This window comes from Lepidochelys olivacea (assembly GCF_965140295.1).
Source record: "Lepidochelys olivacea isolate rLepOli2 genome assembly, chromosome: 4".
Classification (NCBI taxonomy): domain Eukaryota; kingdom Metazoa; phylum Chordata; order Testudines; family Cheloniidae; genus Lepidochelys; species Lepidochelys olivacea.
In genome coordinates, this window is record NC_140414.1 from 30030632 (window position 1) to 30057578 (window position 26947).

Sequence of the window (26947 nt, forward strand, 5' to 3'; positions counted from 1 at the left end):
CTTCACACTTCCATTGGCTGGGAACTCCTTGCCCCAGCCCTGAACCCCCCCCCCCCCCCCCCGACATCCCTGGCCCTAGCTCAGAGCCCATGTCCCCTCCTGCACCACAACCATGACCCCCTCCAGAGCTCCCTTTTGCAGAGCAGAGCCTGTACCCCCAGCCCAGGGCCCTCACCCCCCTGCCCCAGCTCCTGCCTCCCACTCTCTGAACCCCTCATCTGTGGCCCCACCCCAGTGCCTCACCCCCCTGCCCCAACTCCTGCCTCCCACTCCCTGAACCCCTCATCTGTGGCCCCACCCCAGGGCCCTCACCCTCTTCTGCACCACACCCCCCCTGCCTCAACCCGCAGCCCCCTCCCACATTCCAAATCCCTTGGCCCCACCCCCAGCCTGAAGCCCCCTCCTGTACCCTGGAGCCTGCACCCCCCTTTAGAGCCCCCCCAGGCCCCTGCCCGAGCCCGGTGCAAGGGAACGAGGGCGGGGGAGAGCCAGCCAGCCAGGGAGGGAGGGAGAAGGCAGGGCGTGGGGGGAAGGGGCGGGGCGGGGCGGGGCGGGGCGGCTGGGTTTGGTGCCCAGAGGAAGCTGGCAAGCCGCGGTGAGCGTCTCCGCAGCCCCGCGGGGCACAGGGACACGCGGTTGTCACGTTGCTCACGTGCGGCCGGCAGAGCTTGGGCCGTGCCTGAGGCAGGGAGCGGGGGTTGGAAGTTCACCAGTTGAGTAGGTGGGAGAGGAGGGGGTAAGTGGGCCCCTGGCAGAGCGAGCAGGGGTGAGGGCCCGAGGAACGGGTCGGGCAATTCTCCGTGGCCCAAGCACCCGGGGGATGAGGCAAAGGACCTCAGCCAAGCCCTTGCTCTTCCGTTAACCCCTGATCCGTACGCTGCCACCTGCAGCCAGCGCTCCGCGGCCCGCGCTGCTGCTCGCACGACGCGGGCTTTGGCTGGAGGGGGAGCAGCGCAGGGCTCCCGCACGGCGGGTTGCCGGGGGGAGGAGTTAGTTTTTCCTGCCCCAGGGGCTGGCGCCGGCGCCGCTCTGCGGGGGAAGCTCACTCCCCTCCCGCCGCCACCCAGGAGCAGCGCCGGGGCCGCGCTGCGGGCTGGACACGGTCCCCGGGAGGCCGGCGGAGGCCCGCCCTTGAAGGGGCGGGGTGGGTGGTGCGCTGTGGCGCGCGCGCGCGCGCTCCAGAGGCCGGCAGGCGAAGGGGCTGCTGGGAAGCGGTGAAGTCGTCATGAAGCGCGCCGCTGTCGCCGCCCTCTGACGCCGTCGCCGCGCTCTGCCTCCGAAAAGGCTCCTCTGCCGCCGCTGCCCCCCCCCCCCCCCCGCCCCCGCCCTGGTGGGTACCTGGAGAGGCCGCGGCGGGGGCGCTGCTGGTGCCTCTGCACCCGCGTTCGCCGGGGCAGGGTTATCCGGGCCTCGGCGGGCTGAGCCGCTTCCAGTTTCCGCTTCATCCCCCTCCCCTTCCCCGCCTGCATCATCGGTCCCTCCTCGCCCGCCTCCTTTTTGTCTTTGTCAGCCAGGTGGCTCTGCCCGGGTGAGACAGGTGCGGGCTGGGGGCGTTGGATGGGGACCTCTCCTGGCCTCTCGGGGAGCGGATTGGGGGTCGGGAGGGGATGGACTGGACTCCCGCTTCGCCTTTCCTTGTGTAATATATTACATTGCCCCTCTCCACATGGGCTTGTTTTCTCCTTGTCTCCGGGCCAAGGCCTGTCCCGGGCCATGCTGGGTGGAGGGCAGGGCGAACAACCCGTCGGTTTTTTTCTTCTGTAGCAGTTTCTGTGTCTGTTCGTTTGTTGTCTTCATGCCTTTTGGTTTTGAGTAAGCCATGGGTGATTGTCTTCCCTCCTTTCTCCCACAGAGACTGCAGAATTAATCCTGTCTCCTCTCTTGCAGACAGCAGCAGGAGCTATAGGCTGAGATTATGAGTCTGTTTAATCTGGACCGCTTTCGCTTTGAGAAGAAGTCTAAAAAAGTGGAACAGGAAAATCCACCTCCTTCTCTTCCCATAGCTGAGCTAGCAGCTGCTCCTTCTGCTGCAGCAGACAGTGTTGCTGCTGCTGCTGGTGGCGGTGGTGATGATGAGGTTACAGATGACAGCAGCAGGCCAGATACTCCAACATCAGATGTGACCGAGAAAACTGGTGAGTCGTGTTAGATTTGTGTCTCGCACAAACACGTTGATAATGTTTTTATAAGAGTAAAGCATCTGCCCCCTTACAGCTTTTCTTCAGAACTCCCCCTTTCCAAATACCACTATTCCATGATAACTGCCTTCAAAGCATCAGACTCTGCCATAACATTTTCTTCTATAAAAGTGAATAGAGGGCTGAATCAGGATTTAAAAGGTCAGGCTTGGAGCTTGCTGAGAACCAGTAATAAAGTGTTTCATTGACTAAGGCTAACCCGAAGCCTGACAATTTTTAAAACATGTTGCCCTTCCTTTTGTATAAACATTTCCATTGTAACTGAAAGCATTTTTATATTTAACATTGTACACACACACTCTCTCTCTCTCTCTCTCCTATCTACCACTCAAGGAAAGTATCCTTGAACCTCCAAAAACCAGAGGATGTGATATCCCCTATATACATCACTATGCAGATCTAACTTATCTATGGAGTACCTTTAATACTACAGTGATGTGTGCTGTACAAACCCTTAATCTCTCTGCTGTTCAGTTACCACCCTCTGCCCATCACATAGTCTTTTTCAACATCATCCATCAGCACCCCCGTGCAACTTGGCATGCAGCCTTTCCATGATGTCAGTGCATCAACGTTGATGACTTTTCCTGTGCTTTTAGTCCTCTCTTCCCTTGTTCCTTTGATATGGTTGATTCTCTCTCCATGCTTGACACTCCTCTTCCATCAAATGCTCTGCGTTGCCTACTTCCAGCTTTGGCTCCCGCCAGTACCAGCTTCCTGCCCTTGCAGAAATCTTATGCTGAGGGTAATTTCCTCCAGTACATATGTTCTCTCTTTCTTCACTTCTGTCAGCTTCCTAGTTAAACAGCTGTACTTCTCCAATGTAATTGAATCCCAGCTGCCTTTTTATCACCTTTAATTCACTCCTCAAACAGTTCTGTCCTCCTGCATTCACTTTTCCACACAGGATCTCACTGATTTCTTGGATGAGAAAATGGACAAAATATGGTGTGAGTTCCTCTTTTTCTTACAACTCTTTCCTCCATCTCTGCTATTACTGATACAGAAGTTTCTATTCTGCTCACCTCCTCTAACCCCTCCACTTGCCACAGTGATGCACCTTCCCTTGTGCCAACTCTCATTCTCTCTTACTCTTTTCCATAAACTCTCTCTTCTAAGGCTTTTCACCTTACCACATAAGCATTTTGTAGCCTTGTCATCTTAAAACCCACCCTTTACCCCACTTGCACCAGCAACTGCTGCCCCATTTCCCTTTTTCTTTTAATTTCTAAGCTAATTTAATATGGTATTTACAGCTGCTGTCTGGAATTCCTCTCTTCAGTTTCCATCCTAGACCCTTTTCAATCTGGCTTCTACACCTTGCATTTCACTACAACCACTCTTGTGAAAGTGTCGAATGACATCTTCCTAACCAAAGCTCAGAACTAATACTCCATCCTTAATCTCCTTTATCTGTCAGCTGCCTTTAACAGTCTACCATGCTCTTAATTTTCTTGAAATCTTGTCCTCCTTTGGCTTCTAGGGTTGTGTCTCTCTTGGTTCTCTTTCCTCTGTTTCAGTCACTCCTTCAGACACATCACTCCTCTCTTTGCATCCCTCTGTTGCTTCCCTGTTATCTGTTGCATCAAAACATAAGCCACTTGTCTTCACTCTCAAAGCCCTTTATAACCTATCTCCATTCTACTTACCCTCTCTCGTTCGTTCGCTGTTAAAGTTGACTCCTCCCCCTCGTGAATCAATGATGTCAGCCTTCATTGCCCATTCCTTACCTTTTCAAACAACCACGTTTGTGATTTTTCCCATACTGCACTTCCGATTTGGGAGGAGTTCTGTGTAGGCATCTAGAAAATTATTCTATTACCTTCCTTCAGTATCCTCCATTGCCATGATTCCTACAAAAAAAAACTTTAACTGCTAGGCTGCTGGCCTAGCACACTGCCGAATGTGCTGACCAATATTGTCTCATTGTATCCTTGTACTCCCTATCAGTCTGTTAGTCTATCTGTTATCTTAGGCTTGGGGCAGGTCTGCACTTAAAACGCTCTTCGGCACAGTAGTGCTTTAATGAAAACACTCTGTACCGATGGGAGAGCTCTTGCCCGTCGGTGTAGTTAATCTACCTCCGGGACAGGCGGTAACTATGTCAGTGGGAGAAGCTTTCCCATCCACATAGCACTGCCTATGCTGGCACTTAGGTCAGCATAACTACATTGTTCACAGGTGTGGATTGTGCAAATCCCTGAGTGATGTAGTTATACCGAAAGTAATTTGGGAGTGGAGACCTGGCCTCAGATGGTAAATTCTGTGGGGCTGGATTGTCTTTTTGTTCTGTGTTTGTACATGATCCATGACTAGGGATCCCGTGTGCTATAGGGGGTGGTAAGAATGTAAGCTTTGAGCGGTGGCCCAGAGAATAGTTTATCTGATCGGGTTGCCAACTTCATTTCTATTTGGATCAAGTCTTCAGATTAATCAGTGAAGTCTATTGAGCTATCATAATAGTTGTTAATTAAAAAAATCAGTCAGTTTAATAATCACATCTACTTCTGAAACGGTTGTACTGTCTAATGTTAACAGTCATCTTATATTTAAAGGGAAAGATTAAAGGAAAAAGTGTGGTTTTTTTCTTTGTATGTTAGCCTGAGTCAGTATTTCCACTTGAATCAGTCTGTTTTTACTGGTTGTAGGGCTTTTGTGTCGCAATCATATAGAGAAGAGAGAAAGGACATGTATTATTGAAAACACAGAAAGTGGCATGGGATTTAAGGGCAGATGAGGTATCCAAAACTTCTTAACTTATTTTCAATTAATTAATTTTCAAGTAGATTCTGGACCCTAAACCATGTCTGTTTAAGGGAGAAATAATTTGAAAGCTACTGTGCATACACAACAGTTTCCCTCCCTCCAGGCTTCATGCTAATCTTGGATTAGCATATGGACGGTGTGTGCATGTGCAGTCGCTACACTAATGCAGGGCTTTGAAACTCAGGACAGCAATCTTGATTTGGTCTCTGTAGAATGTATAGCCAATGCCAAGTGTGGCGTATAAGAATACGTGTTCCCGGTGACCTCTGTTGGTGAGTAGGCGGGCTGTTGGTTTCTCAACTAGTTGGCTCTTTCTCGCGGCATTAGGCTTCATTCATAGGTATAGAGAATGGCAATAGTTAAGCCAGTTGTTACAAAAGCATGGATCTCTCTGGACAGATGAGAGTCAAACGGGTGCAGTCTTCTGGCCAGATGCAGGTGAAATGTGGGTGTTTATGTAACCAGCTTCATTTGGGTAAGCAAGTACAGTGTTGTGTCTGAGAGCAGCAGACCATTGTAACAATCCAAGGACTCATGCCTTTGATGGATGGAGTTGTTACAAATGAGGGAAATACTTCAAAATGCATGTCTCTTCCTACCAGCATAACTTTAGGCTCATCTGTGTTGAGCTTTAGCCAGCTGCTCTTAATCCAGATATTTTTTGCAATATATTGCAGATTTCTCAATATGCAAAGTTTGACACGGAGATTTAGTGTCAGGTGTTTGCTACTGCCACTTCAGCCTGTTCTGTCTCACTAGCATTCCCAGTAGCTTCATGTAGCTGTTGAATTCAAAGGAGGGAACTGAGCCATGCAGCTGTTTTGTGCTTCTCCTGTGTTTGTATGTTCATATATTAATTATCAAATAGGGCTGTCAAGCAATTAAAGAAAGTAATTGCGTTGTTAAACAATAATAGAATACTATTTATTTTTAAATATTTTTGGATGTTTTCTCCATTTTCAAATATGTTGTTTTCAATTAAAACACCGAATACAAAGTTTACAGTGCAAACTTTGTTTGTTTTTGATTACAAGTATTTGCACTGTAAAAAAAAAAACAAAAAAACCCCCAAAAGAAATAGTAATTTTCAATTCCCCCATTACAAGTACTGTAGTGCAATCTCTTTATTATGAAAGTTGAACTTACAAATGTAGCACTATGTACAAAAAAACCTTTTATTTTTTTAATTCAATGTAAAATTTTAGCACCTGCAAGTCCACTCGCTCCTACTTCCTACACTCAGACAAGCAAGTTTGTTTACATTTTCAGGCGATAATGCTGTCCGCTTCTTGTTTACAATGTCACCTGAAAGTGCAAACAGGTGTTAGCATGGCGTTGTACTTGGCGTCGCAAGCTATTTTCATGCCAGATGTGCCAAAGATTCATATGCCATGCTTCAGCCACCATTCCAGAGGACTTGCATCCATGCTGATGACAGGTTCTGCTCGATAACAATCTACAGCAGTGCGGACCAGCACATGTTCATTTTCAACATCTGAGTCAAGATGCCACCAGCAGAAGGTTGACTTTTCTTTTTTTGGTGGTTTGGGTTCTTTAATTTCCGTATTGGAGTGTTGCTCTTTTAAGGCTTCTGGAAGCATGCTCCACACCTCGTCCATGTCAGATTTTGGAAGGCACGTCAGATTCTTAAACCTTTGGATCTAGTGTTTGTAGTTATCTTTAGAAATCTCGCATTTGTACCTTTTGCGTTTTGTCAGATCTGCAGTGAAAGTGTTCTTAAAACGAACAACATGTGCTGGGTCATCATCCGAGACTGCTATAACTTAAAATATATGGCAGAATGTGGGTAAAACAGAGCAGGAGATGTATAATTCTCTTCCAAGGAGTTCAATCACAAATTTAATTAACCCATTTTTTAAACAAATGTCATCAGCATGGAAGCATGTCCTTTGGAATGGTAGCCGAAGGATGAAGGACATACGGATGCTCAGCATATCTGGCACCTAAATACCTTGCAATGCCTGCCACAAAAGTGCCATATGAAAGCTTGTTTTCACTTGGAGGTGACAGTGTAAATAAGCGGGCAGCATTATCTCCCATAAGTATAAACAAACTTATTTCTGTTGGTGTTGGCTGAACAAGAAATAGGATTGAGTGGAGTTGTAGGCTATAAAGTTTTACACTGTTTTGTTTTTTGAATGCAGTTATATAACACACACACACACAAATCTACATTTGTAAGTTGTACTTTCAGGATAAAGAGATTGCACTACAGTACTTCTATGAGGTGAATTGAAAAATACGATTTCATTTATAATTACAGTGCAAATATTTGTAATAAAAATAATAGCACTGTACATTTGGTATTCTATGTTGTAACTGAAATCAATGTTTGAAAATGTAGAAAAATATTCATTACATTTCAGTTGGTATTCTACTTTTCAGCAGTGCAATTAAAACAGCGATTAATCACAATTACTTTTTTTAAATCGTGATTAATTTTTTTTTAGTTAATCGTGTGAGTTAACTGTGATTAATCGACAGCCCTATTATCAAATACAGGACTAGTGTGACTTTAAGTAATGTTGTGGATAGCCGTTCTGCACATGGCGTAAGTTGCATTTTCACTTGCTCCCCTCTGTAGACTTTTGTATAGGGGGTATTTAAGGTATAGAAACCAACTGTGTAAAGTACAACAGATTGTGTACTCACAGATACGAGCAGACATTCAGTGTGGCAGAAGGAGTTTTGGGGGATGTATTAGTGCATAGGCATTGGCTGCAGTAATGCATGCACTGAGAGCTAGTACCCTAGATTGGTGATGTCTAGGCTTTCTAAAGTCCACTAATGGTTTAAAAATAAATTGTGTTTGTTTTTAGGGTAGGTTTTTTCCCCAGAGATTAAGATATTGCATTACATACAATATTGTATCTTATTTAAAACAATTATTTTTCAATCTTGACAGTATCCTTTGTAAGTGACCCAATTGTCTAGTTTCTTTTATGCCTGGGTTATGTCAGTTGAAAAATATTCTTTTCCACAAATGAATTGAGCAATGTGTGCCTTATTTGTGCAAGTGTATTTTAATTCCATCCCTAGTTCCCTCTTCTTTCCAGTCTTTTCCCACCACCTTGACTTGAAACGAAATTTGAAAGCTTGGCGGCGTGCACAGGATAAATAGATGTCATTATTCTGGGGCATAACGGGGAAAAAAAATATTTTCAGATCCTAGGTTGAGTTTCCAGGTCTTGCACTAGAAAAGTATCTTTTTATTTGGAAAGTAAGCACACTTTAAGCTAGAAAGGAGTGATACAAATGTGGTCTCCCTGATGCTTTTCTTAAAAAGGAACTGTGCTGTAAGTCCATTATCAAAACTCATCACCACCAAGAGGCTTGTAATTTTAGTCATTAACATTTTAAAAACAATAATCCTCAAAGCTCCAAGCTTCTAAACAATCATAATGTCTTTGTCCTTGGCGATCCCCTCTTCCTAGTCCCATTTGTGTTTTCATGTTACTTTTCTAAATTTAGACTGTAAACTCTACTCCTGAGGGAATTCTGCGCCACTGTGCGTGTGCAGAATTAATGTCCCCAACAGATACATAAATATATTTTTTTGCTTCCCTGCAGAAAAATGTCTCTCTGATGGGGAAGCAGAGGGAAGCCACAAGCGCGGTCACACAGCCCTCCCCAGCGGTGCAGGCGCGTCATTTTGGGCACCCAGACTAGCCAGCAGGGAAGTAAATCACGGCGTGGGGAGGTGTTGTGTTTGCTGGAGACGCTCTAGCTGCTGGCTCCTATCCTGCGCTGGGCTCAGCTGGTAATCCCGGTTGGGCTGAGGACTGGGGAGGACTTGCTCTTCCTCCTCAAGGTGTGTACGGGGCTGGGACAAAGCCACCCCCAGATACCTTCCATGGCTGCAGGATGCTGTGCCTCCCCCTGCTTCCAGCTCTCATAGCTCCTCAGCTGCAGGGGGAGGAGGGTCACTTTACAGGGAACTGCCCCCCCTATCTGCCCAGCCCCCCGCTGAGCCTCAACAACTCTCCTCCCCCTTGCATCTGGAGCCCCCTGCTGAGCCTCAACCCCCTGCACCCAGAGCCCTCTTGACTTTTGCCAGGCTGAGCCTGCCAGCCCACACCTTGTGTGTCTGGTACAGAGGGACAGGGCCCTGGGATGTGTTTGGGGTAGGCCATATCCTTGCACTGTGTCAGGGTTGGGTGCAGCCTCACCACCGAGTTCATGTGCCAGAGGGGTGGCCTGCAGTGTGATCTCCAGCCTCTGTTCAGCTGGTGTTCTGTGCTCCCCACTGCCATGCTGGAGCTGCCATGTTTACTTATTGACAAATACGATTTGCAGAATTTTATAATACTCCGTGCAAAATTTGTAATTTTTTTTGCACAGATCGCCCTCGGGAATACAGTAGGGAGCCTGTCTCTACTTTATGAAGTGTCATGCATATCTGTGGAGCTATAGAAGTAATATTTCTTGTATTGATGCTGATACTAAACCCAATACAGATCTCAAGTTTGGAATGCTTTTCAATTTTATGCTGCCTTCGTAATTTGTTCTTTTAGTGTTGTAGGATTTTGTGTTGACAATGCATATTGACTGCGGTGTAGAAGGAAGGAAGAGGGGATTGGTTTTTGTCAGCTGAGTTTTTGCATGTATGGGCAGATGGGGTGGTGTTCACTAGGAATCAGTTGAAACTTCTTGCATTAGGAAGAGGATGCGTCCTACTCCTTGACCCCTTGTGAATAGACAGCTAGCTAGAAATTCTTTTGGGGGACTTGAACTAGTCTATCATCATGTCAACCCTTGACAACAACCAGACATTTCCCTGCTCTCCTAGCATCTGCAGCTGCCTCCCTTAATGGCAGATAGGCATATAGCTGTATTGTTCTGCTAAAATCGTCAGCAGTGAAAGATAAGAATATTGACATGAAGGTTGAACCTTTCTAGTCCGGCACCCTCGGGACCTGACTGGTGCCGACCAGAGAATTTGCCAAACCATGGGAGGTCAGTATTGTAGCGAGTGGGTCTCCTTTTATTTTTATATCGCCAAGGCGATTTAACAGAACAACGCTTGCAACGCTGCCTAGCCAAGGCTTACTGGCTCTCTTCATAACCAAGTGGTATTGTTGTTACACAGTTTTACTATATTGGCACAAGGAAATAAGTAGATAAAGCATAAAAAACATAAAATAAAATCATGCTGGACCACAGATGTTGCCAGATCAGAGGGTGCCGGACTAGAGAGGTTCAGCCTGTATAAACTTCTGTCATTAAAATGAGAGTTAACCCTAATTTGAGCAACAGCAGAGATGCCAACCCTCCCCAATTTTCAGAAATCCTCCTGATTTTTTAACATGTAATTATGAAATTACTAATTCAGGCTTAAGCCTACTAATTTTGTAAGCACATGTTAATTCATATGCAATTTCGTTGTATATAAAGTAAAAAACCCCACACTGGACTATGTAGCGGGAGCCACACAGGGCAGTTGGAGTGCAATGTGCAGCCTGGGGCCAGAGAATACAACATCCCAAGCCCCCACTGACAGTTGCTGCAGCCTGTCTCCTATCAGACCCTCACTGCACAGTCTGCAGGGCAGGAGAAGGCAGTGCCGAAGGGGAGAAAGGAAAGTGAGAGAGGAGGGAGAAGAGAATGAAAATCATCCCTGGCAGGAGGTCCAGGTCTGGGACTGGTGAAGGTAATTAAAAGACCTAGGTGGCATAGGAAGGCAGCTTTCCTAGGGCCTGTCCTCCCCTTCTTCCTGTTTGAGGTGCAGGTGGGGAGCACAACAGGGGTGGCTTGGTGGCCCAGGTGTGTCCCCCTCCCTTTGGCTAACGAATGGGGAAGAAGGGGGAGCGGTCCTGGTTTTTTCAAGGGAGGGGTGAAAGAGAGAGTTCCAGGCAACCTCCCTAGCTTTTTTCATAAACCTCCCTAAAAGTCTCAGAGCAAGGTTGATATCTCTGCTGCTGTTACCAGCTGCTTGCAGATTCATGAAGCCACTGTTGTGGTTTCTGTTTCCCATTTGGGTACCATATTGCTGTCATGCTGTCTAAAAACTTTTTTAAAATGAAAGCTTATATTTTGCAGTCAAATTTCACAGTGTAGTTGGGATTCTGCAGTCTCCTACTTGACAGCAGAAGGCTGGAAAGCACAGGTTCCTGCATGTGTGTGCGCCATTTTGAATCGACACTAACTAGACTGAATTTCCAAAGCTTTTCTGTTTAATGATACTTTTTATATCAGATGAAGCGTCATAAGATTGGCACGTAACAGTTCCTGTAGAGTGAACAGTCGCATGTAGAAAAAATTGTCACTGGAGGAAACAAGTATATCACAAAATGATAGTTTGATAGAGATCAAACTTCGGGCAGTAAATCAAAGGGCAAGTCTATCCTTCAGCACTACATTGGCGCAGCTGCACTACTGTAGTGCATCTGGTGAAGACTTGCTATGCCAACGGGAGAGCTCTCTCCCACTGGCATGATTATTCCACCTCGGTGAGAAGTGGAAGCTATGTTGGTGGGAGAGGGCCTCTTGCTGACACAGTGCCAATATGGGCGTCGCGAAACTTGTCTCTCGAGGATGGGGTGTGGGGAGAGCTTTTTCCCACCCCGAGTGATGTACGCTATATTGACTTAAGGTGTAGTGTAGACCCGCTCTAAGTTTTGCTACAAGTCTAAACGTTCCAGAGAATTTTATCAGTTTGATAAAACAAGAGTTTCTCTGCTGAAGCAGAATTCCAGAAAATAAACATGTTCTCTATTTTTACTTTTAATTTAGTGAGAAGAGTGGATTGTTGCCTCATCTTTTAGCTATGCACAAGGTCATCCTCCACAAGAGGAGCTTTCTTCCTTTTTTCATCTCAATGGACAAATGCCAGGAATGATACAAACCTTTTTTTTTTTCCTTTTGTATTCACATATTCCAATGTTATCTTAAATCCTGAGGCCTTTCAATTGCTGTTAGACCTTGGCCCATGCAAAAGTTACATTTTAGTAATGGCTGATGATTTAGTTTTCCCCTAGAATATTGAAGGTCCACTTGTTCAACCCTGCCAGGATCCAAGTTCAAGTTTTTACTTGATTTTTGTAGTGACTCTGCCTTGTTGTACAAAGCCCTGTTATATGTCAGCAATACATTTTACAATTTAATGGGCAGTTTTTCCCCCTCCAGTCTTAAAATTCATACTGTTTTTTAGAAGTTTCCACAGTGTCAGTAAATTGCTTGAGGTCATATATTTAGTTTATCTGAGTTTCTGTCAAATACTGCTACAGTACCTTGCAGGTTATTTTATATTTATTTCCTGCACGGTTGCTTTCTGACAACAGACTCCTTCTGCAGCTGTCATAGTCTCCAATGCATGCTTTCTCCCTCTTCCTTCAGTCTTGCATGCCTCCAGGGTCTGTAATTTTTCTCATCTTGAAGGAAATCATACAGCTTCTGTCTGAATTTATTCTAGTTGCTTGAGCAGTTTTTTCTAGTTCTGCTCATTTGAAAAAAAAAAAAAAGTTTGAGAATATGTGAGTAAGACATGGGGCTTCTACCTCAGATCAGAGTTCTTGAGTGCCACATACACCTCTGCCCCAATATAACGCAGTCCTTGGGAGCCAAAAAATCTTACCGCATTACAGGTGAAACCATGTTATATCGAACTTGCTATGGAGGGCCAGGTAGGGAAGGCTGTGCCTCCTCAAACAGCCTGGCCCCGCCCCCATCCAACCCCCACCTACTTCCCACCCCCCTGACCGATTGCTCAGAACCCCCGATCCGTCCAACCCCCCCACCCCGATCCCTGTCCCCTGACCGGGGCTGGAGCACCCACTGAGAAAAATTGGTGGGTGCAGAGCACGCACCGGCAGGTCCCTGCCCCAGCTCGCCTCCTCCTCTGAGCGCACTGCCGCTGCTCTGTTTCTCCCCCCTTCCTCTCTCCCTCCAAGGCTTGCCGCGCCAAACAGCTGATTCGCGGCAAGCCTTGGAGGGAGAGAGGAATGGGGGAGAAGCGGAGCAGCGGTGCGCTCGGGGGAGGAGGCAGAGCGGAGGTGATCTGGGGCGGGAAGCCATTCCTCTGCCTGGCACACCCCCCCCCCTTCCCGGTTACTTGCTGCGGCCCTCCCCATGCCGCTCCCCAGTTCACCTCCACTCTGCCTGAGCATGCCGCCACTCCGCTTCTCCCCCATCCCTCCCAGGCTTACGCAAGCTTAGGGGGGAGGAGGGAAAATGTTTTACCGCGTTATATCCAAATTTCGTGTTGTATCAGGGTAGAGGTGTAATTCCTATGTATTCTCTGGAAAACCGCTTGAAACTGTATTCTCTAACCCAACTGAAAAATGAATACGTGGAAATTCCCACCTATTCCAAGTGCCCGTTTTGGTGTGTAATGTAAGGGCAGGTCTATGCTGCTATAAAATGCCCGGGGCTGGCCCCTATCAGCTGGCTTGGGTTGCTGGGCTTTAGCAGTGTGGACTGTAACCTGAGTAGGATATACTGGCATGGGAGCTGCCTGAGCAATATCTACCTGACTATAGCTATCTGAAAGAGAACAAACAGCATCATGAAATGACCTCTACGGCCATGTCTACGCTATTTTTTATGTCGGCAAAACTTAGGTCATTCAGGGGTGTGAAAAAACAGCCCATTGAGTGACATAATTTTCACTGGCATAAGTGGTAGTGTGTACAGTGCTATTTTGGTGGGAGAGCTTCTCCTGCTGACAGAGCTACCGCCGCTCATTGAGATGGTTTTATTATGTAGACAGGAGAGCTTCCTCCCATTGGCATAGAGCAGCTACATGAGCAGTCTTATGTTGGCACTGCTACATCGGTACAGCTGTGCTGCTGTTATACCAATAAAATAAAAACCAGCAGGATATTATGAAAGGGAAAAGGCAAAATGCCACATTTACTGTGAATACAGAAAGAATCATAGTAAGCAGTTATAGCTATAACATTCCATTCAATTTCGTATTTATTCATACACACACACAAGTTCTGCAAGGTTGTTATCATAGTTACCAGGGTTGCTTATGCCAAGCCACTGGCTAGGTGGCCTGGACATGAAGAGGGAGCAGGGCCTTGTCAGATGCTCATCTGATGCTCCTGGAAGTTGGTTTGCGGAATCAGACCCCAAAGTTCTCACTTCCTAGAGTCCATTTTTATCGGAATTTCTTCCTATGCCAGTCTATGGGAACTGCTTCCTCATGCTGTTGCTGAATCAGTCAGCAGATGGAACGTTCCTGACGGCTCCGTGCTGCCAGATGTTATCTTGTTCTTTGGTTCTCCCATTCTTGAGGCTGTTGGGTGGATTCCAGTCTGCCCTCTGGGGGGTCCTCTGGTTATTTCCACTTGACGCCTTCTTCGGCGGATGGACACTGGATTCTTAGGCTGACACCTCCCTGATTGTTCAGTTATTATCCACACCAAGCATCCATCCACATACATCCTCTATCTCTCTTTTAATCACAGTTGTTAACAAAGCGAGATGAATACAACGAAAGGGCGGGGAGTCTCTGGGTGCTGTTTCTGTTGTTAGAGTATTGCTTTGAGTCTCTCTCTCTGTGAATTGCTTTGAGAACAGACTCTGTCTTAGAATGTACCAACACAATTAGCAGCTTGCAAGTTTCACACATAGAGGGAGAGAAACAATACCAAAAACCAAGAGACCTCTTAATTAGTAATACCCTGGAATTTAAACTGTGGGGAATCAAACTAGTTTGTGATTTTAATCCTAGATACAGAACTTCTTTCATGTGATCCAACACTGTAAGCTCTCGGGTGTAGACACGGCCTAAACTACAGATGTGCTTGTAGTGTAAGTGAACCCACCCTCACCAAATATACCTTAAATCTCAAACATACTATTCTGTGGTGCTCCAATCACCACTTGCATCATCCGCTCAAGTGAAGGAGTAAAAAGGACTGACTGGAGGCATGGGGAAAGCTTGGCTTGAGTGGAGATCTACTCTCTCTGACCCCATCTTGGATTTATGCCACTAAAGATTTTAGAAGGAAAGGAGATGTAGGGAGCCATTTGTTTAGCTGGAAAACAGAGCTCAGAGCTGCATTTCTCTACACATGCTCCTTTTGAAATCAAAGGGAATTTCTAACCCAAGAATTAAGGTAGTCTGGGCACTTTTGAGTAGAGTGAAAAGCCACTTGGAATAGTTACATGACGTCTGGGGTGGCCCAGAGATCTTGAGTTTGATTCGGAGTCATTGTTCATGTGGAAATTTAAGTCTGCTGTATGCCTCAGCAAATCCAAGACCAAGTTGGTCAAGTAATTGGTCAGCCTAACCGTGAAGTCACAGGTGTCACAAGGTGGGTTATACACATTTGGCTTGTAACCCAGCAGTTGTTCACTTTAATAGCCATATTCATGTTTTTGAACGGCTTTTGTGTTTAAAGCTATTGGGTATTCAAACACAGGAATTTGGTCAACTAGAGAACTTAAATGAGAAGTCTGCTGATGGAAATCCATGGATTCTGGGGACTCGTGAACACATAATGTGTGATCTTTATTTGAATAGTCAATGTTTTTTAATGAAAGATCCTAACTTTTGTGGTGAGGCTTTAGTTGCAATGAAACATTTTGAATTTATATTCTTTTCCTCCATCCTCCAAATGGCTTGTACAGAAGACTCCAGTGTCCCAGAAACCCCAGAAGCAGAGAGGAAAAAGAATTTATCGTCTTTCAAGAATCTAAGAGGGATACAATTTATTGATGTGTCTTCGGATAGTGAGGATCAAGGACCACCAAAGTGTTCCAGTACAAAACAAGACAGTGTTCCCATGAGCGAGGTGATTGTAATGTAAGTCTTCACCATACCACTCTTCTGTAGTATTCATTATCTTCATTTGTGAGTTCATGAATTTTAATGTCCTACTTTCCAAAAAAAAAAAAAAGCATTTCATGTGTGCTGACTAAATGCCATGTTGGTTTTGAATGTCCCCACTGACCAGACTGTATTGAGCTTTTGTCTCAAAAAGCTTCACCTCTTTAAAGAGTTGTCTTCCTCTGAGTACTACCTAGTTCACTGGAGAAATCCCAGAATACATGAGTTTCAATCATACTTCTGGTATTTATCACATTATGGGCAATTGTCAGTGAATTCAAGCACCACCAAGAGGATTTCTCAAAATTCAGTTTTAAAAGGTTAGCTGAAGTGTTTACCTATTGGCTTTTGCTTTAGCTTGCTTGCTTTCATCCCGGTTTTATAGACAGATTAGTTCTCATGTCTTGCCAAAATTGTCGAATGACCAGAGGCCTCAAGTTAATGGAAATTACTCCTTTACTATAGCTTTCAGAAGTCTTCAGAATTGCGTAATGCTTTTCAGTTCCTCTGCCCCTGAGGAAGCACTGTTGATAGATGGTCAGGTGTTCCTTCAGGGCATAATATATAATAAACTTTATATAGTGAAGAGAGTTCAGCACAAAAATAGTTATGCATACATGGCTCGACTTTCAGAATTGTTGAATGTATGACGGGTTTTATTTTAGAGACAAGGTGGGTGAAGTGATATCTTTAATTGGACCAGCTTCTGTTGGTGAGAGAGACAAGCTCTTGAGCCACACAGAGCTCTTCTTCAGGTCTGGGAAAGGTACTCTGGGGATTCCTGTACTGATTTAACTGAACTGGTAGAAAAATCTATTTAGTTAAATCAGTGCAATCCCGCAGTTTGGCTAGAGTTGTGTAAGTAACTGACTTTTCATTTTACTGTATGCAATGTAGTTGTAGCGATGTTGGTCTCAGGATATTAGAGAGTCAAGGTGGGTGAGTTAAACATCTTTAATTGGACCAACTTCTGTTGGTGAGAGACAAGCTTTCCAGCCACACAGCTCTTCTTCAGGTCTGGGAAACGTACTCTGAAGGTTATAGCTAATGGCAGTAGGGAACTGATTGTTTAGCGTAAGTAGTTAGCACATACTCTCTGCAGTCAGAGGTTTGAATGGTCCCTTAGAATATGTGCTAACTACTGAAGAGCTGACCTAAAGAGCTCTGTGTCCCTTGAAAGCTTGTCTCTCTCACTAATAGAAGTTGGTCCAATTAAAGATATTACCTCACTTAACTTGTTTCTCTAATATCTTGGGACTGATATGGCTACAACTACATTGCATGGGTCCTACTGCAGTCAGTGGAAACTGCTAGGTTTTCAGTGCTGTTGAAAAGTAGGTCAAGAATATTTTAAAAAACAAATGGTGAACAGAATGGTGCCTGTTTTCTTCCTCTTCTGTTGCTGCCTTTTCCATTTGCAATGAAACTGGGTATTCTGTTACATCATCTCAAAACACTCTCTCAAGGAGAGGTTACATATGGTGGTTACCCCCTACATTCCTTTCTCCTGCATGTCTTCCTTCTGTGTTCTTCACGCCTCTGCATTTGAGTGAGGCTACATAGATCTTTTCCAAGCTGCCATCGTGCCAGCATGGGGACCACTGAGAGCACAGGAGAGAAGCTCTCTCTTTGTTCCAGTGTCTGGTGCCATATTGGCCCCTGCTAGTTACAATTGTGGCGAAAGTCCTGCTCAGCCCCTGAATTCCTGCGTTGGGAGCATGCTCAGTTGCGCTGTGGGATAGCATATGTAGTCATGTTGATATGTGGGAACTACTTGAGGTTGGAGCATGCTCTTGCAAACAGTCTTCAGAGAATTTAGCTGTACTGAGCAAACTACAATTTTTTTCCAGAGGGATCTTACTTGCCAAAATTGGGGGAATGTTTACAGGGATGGTAATTCTGACACCTGAGCAATCCCCCCCTCAACCACCCTTGCCAAATTTCAAATCCCTGCTCCAATGTATGTTGCTGTTAATTTTTTTTTAACGTGGGTAAAATGTATTTTTTCCTTAATCTTGTTCTCTGAGACAGCTAAATTGTTTTAGCTCAAACTTTTATAACATTGTCAGTTTGAAGCAGACACCTAGCATGGAAAATTTTAGCCTTCACCATTAGTTTTTGTGAGGTTATAAACCACTGAAAATAAAATCTTTCTAATGGAAAGTGTCAGGCAACCTTAACTGTAGGTGTCACTATCTGAGTTGCCTAGAATATATTAAAAAATCCAGTTCATGGGTCAGAACTAAACTTGCCATGTTGTGATTAAGTATGCATTTCTTTATGCTCAATCATATGGGCAATGTAAGATTTATGATGTCCTTAACTATTTATTACCTTCTTGTCAAGTACTTGGCATTTTATACATGATACGATTGGTAAGCACCTTATTTAGCAAATGCAACCTTTCAAATGATTTTTGTTGTTTTTTTCTTTGGACTTAGTACAAATATTCTTTTCTTGTGGGTACTGAAGCAAAAAGGATTTAAAATATATTAATAGAACTATCATTTGCACCATCACTGTATTTAAATATTACAAGAGATACTCATCCTCCTGCTTAAGGGCATAAACTGATTCCTAGCTGAAGTTAGAAAGGAATTTTTTGCTTTGTTACAGCTTTGTGCTGTTGGCCAGGTGTGTTTTAGGCTTGCTTAGTTTTCTAAGCACTAGTTGTATGCAAGAACAGGGTAGTATCTGATGAAAAATGAAAATATTTTCTCAAACTTTTGCACACATCTTTTACAGATGATATTTTATTACACTTTCTCAGCATGATGGTTATTCACATATTGAAGTCTAATGGAAAAGTATATAGCCGGAGTCAGTTGGAAACAGCAACAGTTTGAGTTTTTACTCTCTTCTGCCCCACCTCTCTGCAGACACTTACCTAAATTAAGTTGCTGTGATGCTATTCTCTGTATAAGTATGTCATTTTTAACTGTCAGGCAAACTTTAGTGCAGCGAAACAGAAACTAGGCATCTAGCTACATAAGCTAAATACAAACTAGCTAAATAAGACAGTCAAGTATGGAATTTCCATTTAGGTCCTGCCTGTGCTACAAAACTAAGCATAAACTGAAACGTGGTTCCATTTTGTAGGGTTGCCAGTTGTGCGTAAGCCTGATAGATTTGGATATATCCAAGGCTTTGGTATATCTCAGGGACATAGTTAAAACCAAAATTAGGTTCTGTCTACACTGCAAGATGGAGCCACATTTTAATATATTTAAAGTATTGCAAGTAGGTCTTTTCACGTGGTTCATTTTGTAATTTAGATCACATCTTGGATGTGGATTTGATCCTTCCTTGAGAGTGTGGACAGGGCCTTTACAAACTCGGTCGTCTTATCTCTGGGAAAAATTTATGTTGGACCTTTTGAGCCTGAATTTGAGTTTAGATAATGCCTTCATTCTTTCATAAATGGAAATAGATTAACTCTGATGGTACTGACAAGACACAGATAGTGACGTTACGGATTGATGTAAATCATTCTGTTGGCTGGCTATGCGACACAATAGGTAACAGCCCTACCCCACATCAGAAATGGGTTCACTGGTATTGTTAGGCTAATGTACTGAAGACTTCTGTGAATTGTTGATGCTTCATTTTGTTTTGAACAATAGATGATAACTAAGATACAACCAGATCCACTGCTCTGCTGGATATTAGCTTGCAAGACTCAAAGGTATCTTGCAAAAAAATTGGGGTTGTGCTGTTTTTTTGCTTTATGGTGAATGAAGGCCTTTTTTCAAGGTAACTGTTTCCTGTTAAACTGTGCTATCAGTGATGTGTGGTTTCAGTTCTATTAAATTGTTTCTAGTTTCTTTCAAAGAATGGTAATACATGAACCGCTACTTTATATGAAGATAAGCTTATGTAGTGTTACATTTTTACTGAAAAATTATGGGGATGCTAAAACAGAATTCCTAAGTAGAAATAAGTCTTATTTCTTTTCCTTATATGGTAGCTCTGAACAGTCTGATGATGAAGAGGCTGAAGATGTACCACCTACATTTACATATATAAATGATGCAGACCAGTCACCAGACATGGATGAGGTGGAAGACATCAGAGACGCTAAACTCCAAACACTGAAGGAACTCTTTCCACAAAGAAGTGACCAAGAATTATTACAAGTAATACTGTTTGGTTTTGCAGCCTATTTCCAAGGCAATATGTGTTTTTTAGTGCCTTCCATGTGAATGGAGGAAGAACTTCTTAATTCTTATTTACAAAAGCGTATTTCCATTTGATAAGATTTTAAAATTTAATTACCACACTCCGAAAAAGTCCCCCTTTAGAGCTTTTACATTCTTATTTAAATATATTAAGAACATGTTCGTGCAAACGAGACTAAACTGTTTGCTAAATAACTTACAGAAAGAAACACCTGTTTAACAGAGGTTAGCCCTTTCCCCTCTCAGTAAAAATGATCTTCAGCCCCATTTAGACAGGCAGAGTAAGGCAACCGATGTTTGCTGATCATCAGCCACTATATAGTTTTGGGTTTTTTTAATTTTTTTTTTCTAGTATAGTCAAAGGCATGGACTTCAGTCCCACACGTTATCGTAGATCTTTTTTTTTTTTTTCATAGTCCTAGTCCTTAGTTTTCCGCAATGAAAATGAAACCTAGACTACTGCTTTGGGACTTCATGAAGGAGAATTTCCATACAGCTTCAATTCATTTTGACTTAGAGCTACATCTCTGATATTTCTCATTAGTCTCAGGTGGCCTGCCTAATGCCTATTGGCTGCTGTTGTCACAGTATGGATGCTTGCATTTAAGCCCATCTATACTATGTAATGGTTGACAGCTCTACCCTCCTTTAGCTGAAATTTATTCTGTGCCACTTTCCTCAGATTAAGACCTCAGTCACACCTGTTCAATTTAAATGGTGCTACACAGACATGTATCTATGGCACTTCTATATGGCCCCCATTGCCATAGTATGTGAGCACTTCTCCATCTTTACTGTATTTATCCTCATTGTACCCCTGTGAGATAGGGAAATATTCTCCCCACTTTACAAGTGAACTAAATGACTTTCTCAGGGTCACACAAGTAGACTGTGGTGGATCAGGGTATCAAACCTGTGTATTTCTTGTTCCAGATTAACATGCTAACCGCTGGGCTATGCTTCCTTTCTGAGAACTTAAATAAGTAGTGAAGGCTTAATTTGAAAATGTCATAGGTGTCACCGATGTGTAGATAGGAAAGAACCCATCTTGACTTTCAGATGTCAAAGTGAGTGTTCAGAGCTGGTTTTTGGACAGGGGGAGAGGTGAAAGTTTTTTGAATGGCCTCTGCACATTACCAGTGTTAGCGAGATGCCAACCAGTATAGTAGAAGCAGTGCCTGTTGGAGTACCCACAAGCCCCACCCCATAGTTCTAAATGTTTGCGGCAGTGTTATAAAGGGGGTAAGGGGCTTCAATCATCTTAGTTCTTTCCAAATGTGCTAGTGTATGAACCTGGAACTTCTGGCTGCTCTTACTCAAACTTAGCTCTAAAACAAAAATGAACTTTAATGCCTGTATATGGTTGCATTTTATTGTTTTAGTGTAGTTTCAGGGAATAAATCTCTGCTAGCTTAGTTTTTAAAGCCTTGGCATTTTTAAGTCAGCCAAATTGAGTCTCTCCTTTCACCATAGCCTTCCTGGGTCCTTCCTGAAACCTATCTTGGTCCCCACTGCCTAGTATCTTTCCAAGTGGATTGGTGTTGTATTGAGGTATGTGGGTGCTCCAACTGGCACTGTTTCTTGAGAGTGCCACTCTGCTCAGCTGTCGGCGCACGTTCTCAATAATGTGACTGTGTAGAGGATCATTGTGAAGGGCGCTGATTAGTAGTAAGAAATCTTCTTTTTTACTTGTATACTGAGTAAATTTGGGTTGGAAAATACAAAGTGCCATTTTTAGTGTCACTTTGCAGGGAAGAATTGCACTTCACGGTGTAGTAAGGGTCAGAAAAATGAGTAAATATTACTTAATTACCCAGTAGATCGGCTACCTGATTTGTGTTCAATCATATCTGCTGACTTAAGTGACAGTTTTTTAGCTATTAACTGGAACGCCTGTTAGCTGAATTGACTGCATTGTCATGAGAGAGTAAGAGTGCTTCTGTTTTGGTTCCCTATCAACAGAATTTTCTAAATTCTAATGGCAGGGCTAATTTTTGCCTTTGTTTGCACCTGTGCAACATTCTTCTGGACATTGTAAACAATAGTCCTTTTGTCACCCCGTACAGCCCGTCCTACCAAGCCCTCAGGAAATGAATGATTCTAGGGTGAGTGGTGCTTGCTTAAGATAGCTATCCTATTGTAGTCAACCTGAGGCATTGTGTAATGATTAAAATTGGGGGTGAGAACATGGACTCCTGCGTTGTGTTTCCATCTATGTCACTGACTCGTTCTATGACCTTTGTCAAATTATTTCACTTATGAAATTAATGCAACACTTTAGAGGTGTTGAAGTTCACAAGTTTATAAAAATACTGAGAGCCTGAAATGCAAGATGTTATGTAACGGGAGGGAGAAGGGTCTGTTCCTAGATTTGGGAATAAGAATTCATATAAACTCGGAGAGCAGCACAAGATACCCTATTTATGCACATGATCCAGGAAGTCAACTGATATGAAAGACTTAGCACGAAGTAATAAAACTGCTAAATAGAGAACGTTTATATTTACAACTCGATGGAATTTTAAGCTTCCAACGTTGTAATTTTAACTAAGGTAAGTTTTTGAAGAAATTAAAAGTGAACACTGATGTCTTGAGAATATTCAAGAAGTGCAATAAGTGAAAATTGCCTGCCTGAAAAGCAGTATTTCAGTCCATATTTTTGCAGTCCTTCCAAGGCAATAACTGGCACCTCTAATTGGCTTGGCTAATGACTGCATGTTACTGTGGTTAGATTTTACTATAAATGTTGTAAAACGGTGAAATAATAGTTTCAACCATTACTTAGCACCTTTTTTCTGTTCAATTTGTCACTGATCACTTAATTTTTCTCTTGTTAGTTGATAGAATCAACAAGCACAATGGATGAAGCAATAGCTGCTGGCTTGAAGTTCAATGATGAAGGTATGCAGTAACCTTTACCACTGGTACGTTATACCAACTGTGCATTATTCAGGAAGATTTTTCACATTGCAGCAAACTTGAGGGGAGGATATTTAAATTGAAGTCCAACAAGACATGTATGCAAAGAGGAAAAATATTCACACCGTTTAGTTTTTCCCTTCACTTAAACTGTTCTAGATTCTTTCCATGCTCTCACAATAAAAGGAGAGTTTGGTGGTTTCTGTAGGTCAAGGTTGCTTTAATTTATGAACCCAAAATTATATACATTATTGCTGGCTTCTCTGTAGAACAGGAGTTGCAGATTGAGTAATTATGGGGAAGTGATCTTTTTTTAATGTCATATGTAAGGAAACTGCAATGGGGTACCAGAGCTTTTTACCTCTCGATCCTGTTCAAATCCAGCGCAGATCAATATTGACACTCATTTTATCTGGTTTAGTGGCCCATGTGAAGTTGGCCACTAAAATCCAGTTGGCTGGATTCTAATTCTGAATAAACAAATGCCTACGTATTGATTGGTACTTTTTAGAGTATTATATTCATGGTTTGTTGTGAATTAAGTCTTAAAGTTTTCCTCAAAGGACCTGTTGAGTGTTAGCTCAGTAGTTTTTGCCATTAACAATGAATGCAGGGAAGCAGCATAAACCTCTCTAGATTCAGATAAACTTTTATTAGCAGTAGCATGAAGAAGTTATTTCCTTCAGGGCTTTTTCATGAGTAAATTCAACCAGTAAGGTTGTTTGCTTAGGATGAGTGTTTGAAATATTAAGTCAGAATTGTTAGCCATCTTGCGTATCTCCATACATTTGTGGAAGCTCTAACAAACTCTGTCTTTAGGCCCGAGAGATTTTTTTTTTTTTCTTAATGTTGCCTTATGGGGTATTTGAGATGCCTAGTAACGTGATGGAAAATCCCAGTGTGTGAAATGGTACAGAGCAGAAAACATGTGACACTCTTACTTCTTGGCTTTCTTCGTGTCCTCCCTATAAATCCAGAGTCAAACCTTTTTCCCCAGGATTAAATTGTATTAGTTTTATTGGTGGTTGGTGGCCTATGCAAAAACCTGAATTGTGTGAGATCGAGGTAATAGAATACAATAATGTCAAGATCAAATAATACAAGAGATGAAATAACAGGTTTTGGTTATGCAGTTTCCATCTAGCTGCAGGACCTATACCCAGTGTCCTTAATGAATTGGAGACAGAGCCGTCCCTAGTGGAGTGCGGGGCCTGGGGCGGAAGTGATGTCACTTCCTGGACTGACTGCGCCAGGGGCGGGTAGGGAGGCTGGGGGAGGCGGTGCCTCCCCAAACAGCCCGGAGTGGTCCCATGCATGCTTTCCCCCGGGCCCTGCACCACTGGGCTCCAGGGGGCTGAGGCCACGCCACCCGCCTTCCCAGGTCTGGGGAGACTGCAGAAGCGCTCCCGTGCTCTCTCCATCCCGGTGTGCTCTCCCTTGGGTGGAAGGGGAAGGCTGGTAGTAGCCTCCCCAGCCAGTGGTTCGCCTGCTGCCCATGCAGCGCCAGCCAATTGCACTGCCATGCGGGGCCTCCTAAAATGAGGGGGGGGGGAGACCCGGAACAGTCGCCCTGATTCCCCATCCCCTTGGGATGGCTCTGACTGGAGGTGTGAAAGTGAGAAGTTATCTGTAATAAGATCACTTTCAGTTTAATTGTCTGGAAATTGCTTTAAATGATCAAGATGTCTTTCAGGTTAAAGATTTAATGTTGGTGTTGTGTGACATTAGCAGAGCAACAGCTCAGTGTCCCTATGCCCTAAGAGAAACTAGTTTTTTCATCTCTCCCATGCACTGTGCTTGCTTACATTAGGAAGTAATTTATGTGCAATGATCCTCTATGCATCTTGAGACTTTGATCTATTGATAGTATAGCTATGACAGATGCTTAGTACTATCAAATGGTTTTAATACTTTCTATGTTCTGTTGTGTATGTTTGAGTGCACAGCGAATTTATACTTTCTGATCTCCAAAAAGCATTTGAAATTACCATTATATGTATGATATGCTGAGGATGAGAATTGTGATGCGAGTAATTGAAAGATAAAACTTAGCGATGAAATGCTTAGCTAGACCTGTTTCAAGAAATAAGTCAAGTCCCACCTGGAAGAAAATTAATCCTAAATTAAGTGGGTATTATTATTATTTCCAAATTTATTTTAAGTTAAAATAATTTTATATAAGTCAGTATCGCATTTTTAAAATGTTCGTTCCAAAATATTTGCTATGAGCTCATGCCAAGTTTGATTTCTACTATATGGGCTTTACCTTATAGCCATACTTTTTCATACAAAAATGCAATTTCATGTCCTTGCCTACAAGCCCACAGAAACAGGTGTTCTAGGAAATAAAATTATGACAAAAATGACATCTGCTACTCTTATTTAAATGATTTAGGCAGGAGTTAGCATGTCTGAATGCAATGGCATAAATCATCCGACTTTGGGCCTGTTTTTAGAAGAAGAGACATCACTGAACACCTGCTTTCCTGCCTCAACACGTAATTTTTTTTTCTTTTTGTGAAAGTTTACAGCTGATTGGGTGAGAGAGAATAGGCAAAATTCTTAATTACCTGGGTTATTCAGATTCTCTCTGGCTAATGACAGAACTCATGTTTATAGCCAGAAATTGAGTCATAGCCAGTTTCTTCATTTAAACAATTTGTAAGTAGTAGGAACAGTTTAAATTGTTTAATATTAAAATTAAATATTGAAATATTAAAAACATAAGTTCTCAAATTTTATGGAAAAGGTATAGTTAGATTATTTGAGTGCTTTGTTCAACCCTGAAAAACAGTGTGGAAACGAAGTATGAAATTGAATCAGTGGTTTATAGAATTCAGTTCACTTTTCTTTTTTGTGTGTTACTGAATGCTGGTAATATTGGTGTTTATTGACTGAACTCCTTGTATTTTTGAGTGCTTGTTCACATCTGTATATCACTGTAGGTCTGTGTGTGACCAATGCAGTCGTCACTAGTACTTGTCAGGGCAGCACATGTGCCCCAGTGCATCCCCATGCATGCAACCAAAGGTGTAGAGGGTTGAGCTGCTCCAACCCACTTTCAGTTCCTCTTGCCTCTCTTTCCCCTCCCCACTGGGAATTGGAGCTCCAGCTTATGGTTCCTTTTTAGGGTTTAGCACTAAATTCTTGTGTAAATAGCTCTTAGTTAGGTTTAGTGTGAATAACAATAGTTTTTCTTTGTCCTTTTTGTTTGCTCTTCTTCTGAAGCCCAGAGGTGTTGATTCAGCACAGAATCCCTGGGCTTCAAACATTGCCCTTCCTGTGAGACTGTTATGCAGGTGTCAGTCATACTACTAAATGCCTTATTTGTCTTGGAATATGTGAAAGAGAAGTTAATCATCTGCAAATCATTGAAGAGGAGAACTCAGAAGTCCAGGGAGTTGTATAGGAAGGGAACATCTCATAGAAAATCTGCATGTCCAGCCTCTTACCCACACCATGTCAGAATGGACAGAGTTCATGTTTTAAAAGCAGTGCTCCAGTTCTGTCTGTTTTATTGTCGCACCTCAGGGGAATACAGACGCACAAGTCTTCTTCAGAAAAGAGCTGTTCCCTTTCACCTGGACCATCCTGGAGTGTCCCTAAAACTTCTAGGTTTTTGGAACTCAAGGCTGCATTGAGACCAAAGAAGGGGTTCTCAGACATCCACAAGCACTGTAGCAATGCCACTTGTCTGATAGGTTGCCTTCTGAGTCCTCTGGTACCGAGATTAGAGTGAGAAATTTGATTTGCTGCTGCCTGGTACTGTGAACTTATCTATGCTTTATCGGTACCGTTGACTCCAGAGCCCCGTTCGTCAGTACTGTTGAGACTGGTTGGTACCTGCTGTACTGACTTCCTTTCCAGTGACTTCTTTTCTGTCACCCATTCTGACAGCAGTGTATACTTCGGGATTCTCAGTACGAACTCCCAACCCTTATGTCGTAGCCAAAGATTTCCTGTATCTGTTGATACTGGACTCTCCACTGTTGAAGTTGAGAACCTTGATGCCAGCCCCGATATCATTCTCAGTGCTGACCTCAACTTATATCCTGGTACTGGATTGACACAATCGTTAATTTTTG

The 26947-nt window shown here is 43.4% G+C and overlaps 1 protein-coding gene across 6 annotated transcripts in view; it reads left to right on the forward strand.

The window, feature by feature from the left end:
• Positions 1 to 579: 579 nt before the first annotated feature.
• SMARCAD1 (SNF2 related chromatin remodeling ATPase with DExD box 1) overlaps positions 580 to 26947 on the forward strand; it is a 77926-nt gene continuing 51558 nt past the window's right edge. The window contains exons 1-5 of one of the 6 annotated variants that reach the window (XM_084626031.1): positions 580 to 595; positions 1888 to 2135; positions 15567 to 15741; positions 19733 to 19901; positions 22781 to 22844. In XM_084626031.1, coding sequence (XP_084482157.1) covers positions 1916 to 2135; positions 15567 to 15741; positions 19733 to 19901; positions 22781 to 22844 — 628 coding nt within the window. In that variant the 5' untranslated portion in view covers positions 580 to 595; positions 1888 to 1915. Of the gene's footprint in view, positions 596 to 715; positions 737 to 1358; positions 1538 to 1876; positions 2136 to 15566; positions 15742 to 19732; positions 19902 to 22780; positions 22845 to 26947 lie in introns of those variants that run through there. The other 5 variants (XM_084626029.1, XM_084626028.1, XM_084626030.1 and 2 more) reach the window with 5 other exon arrangements.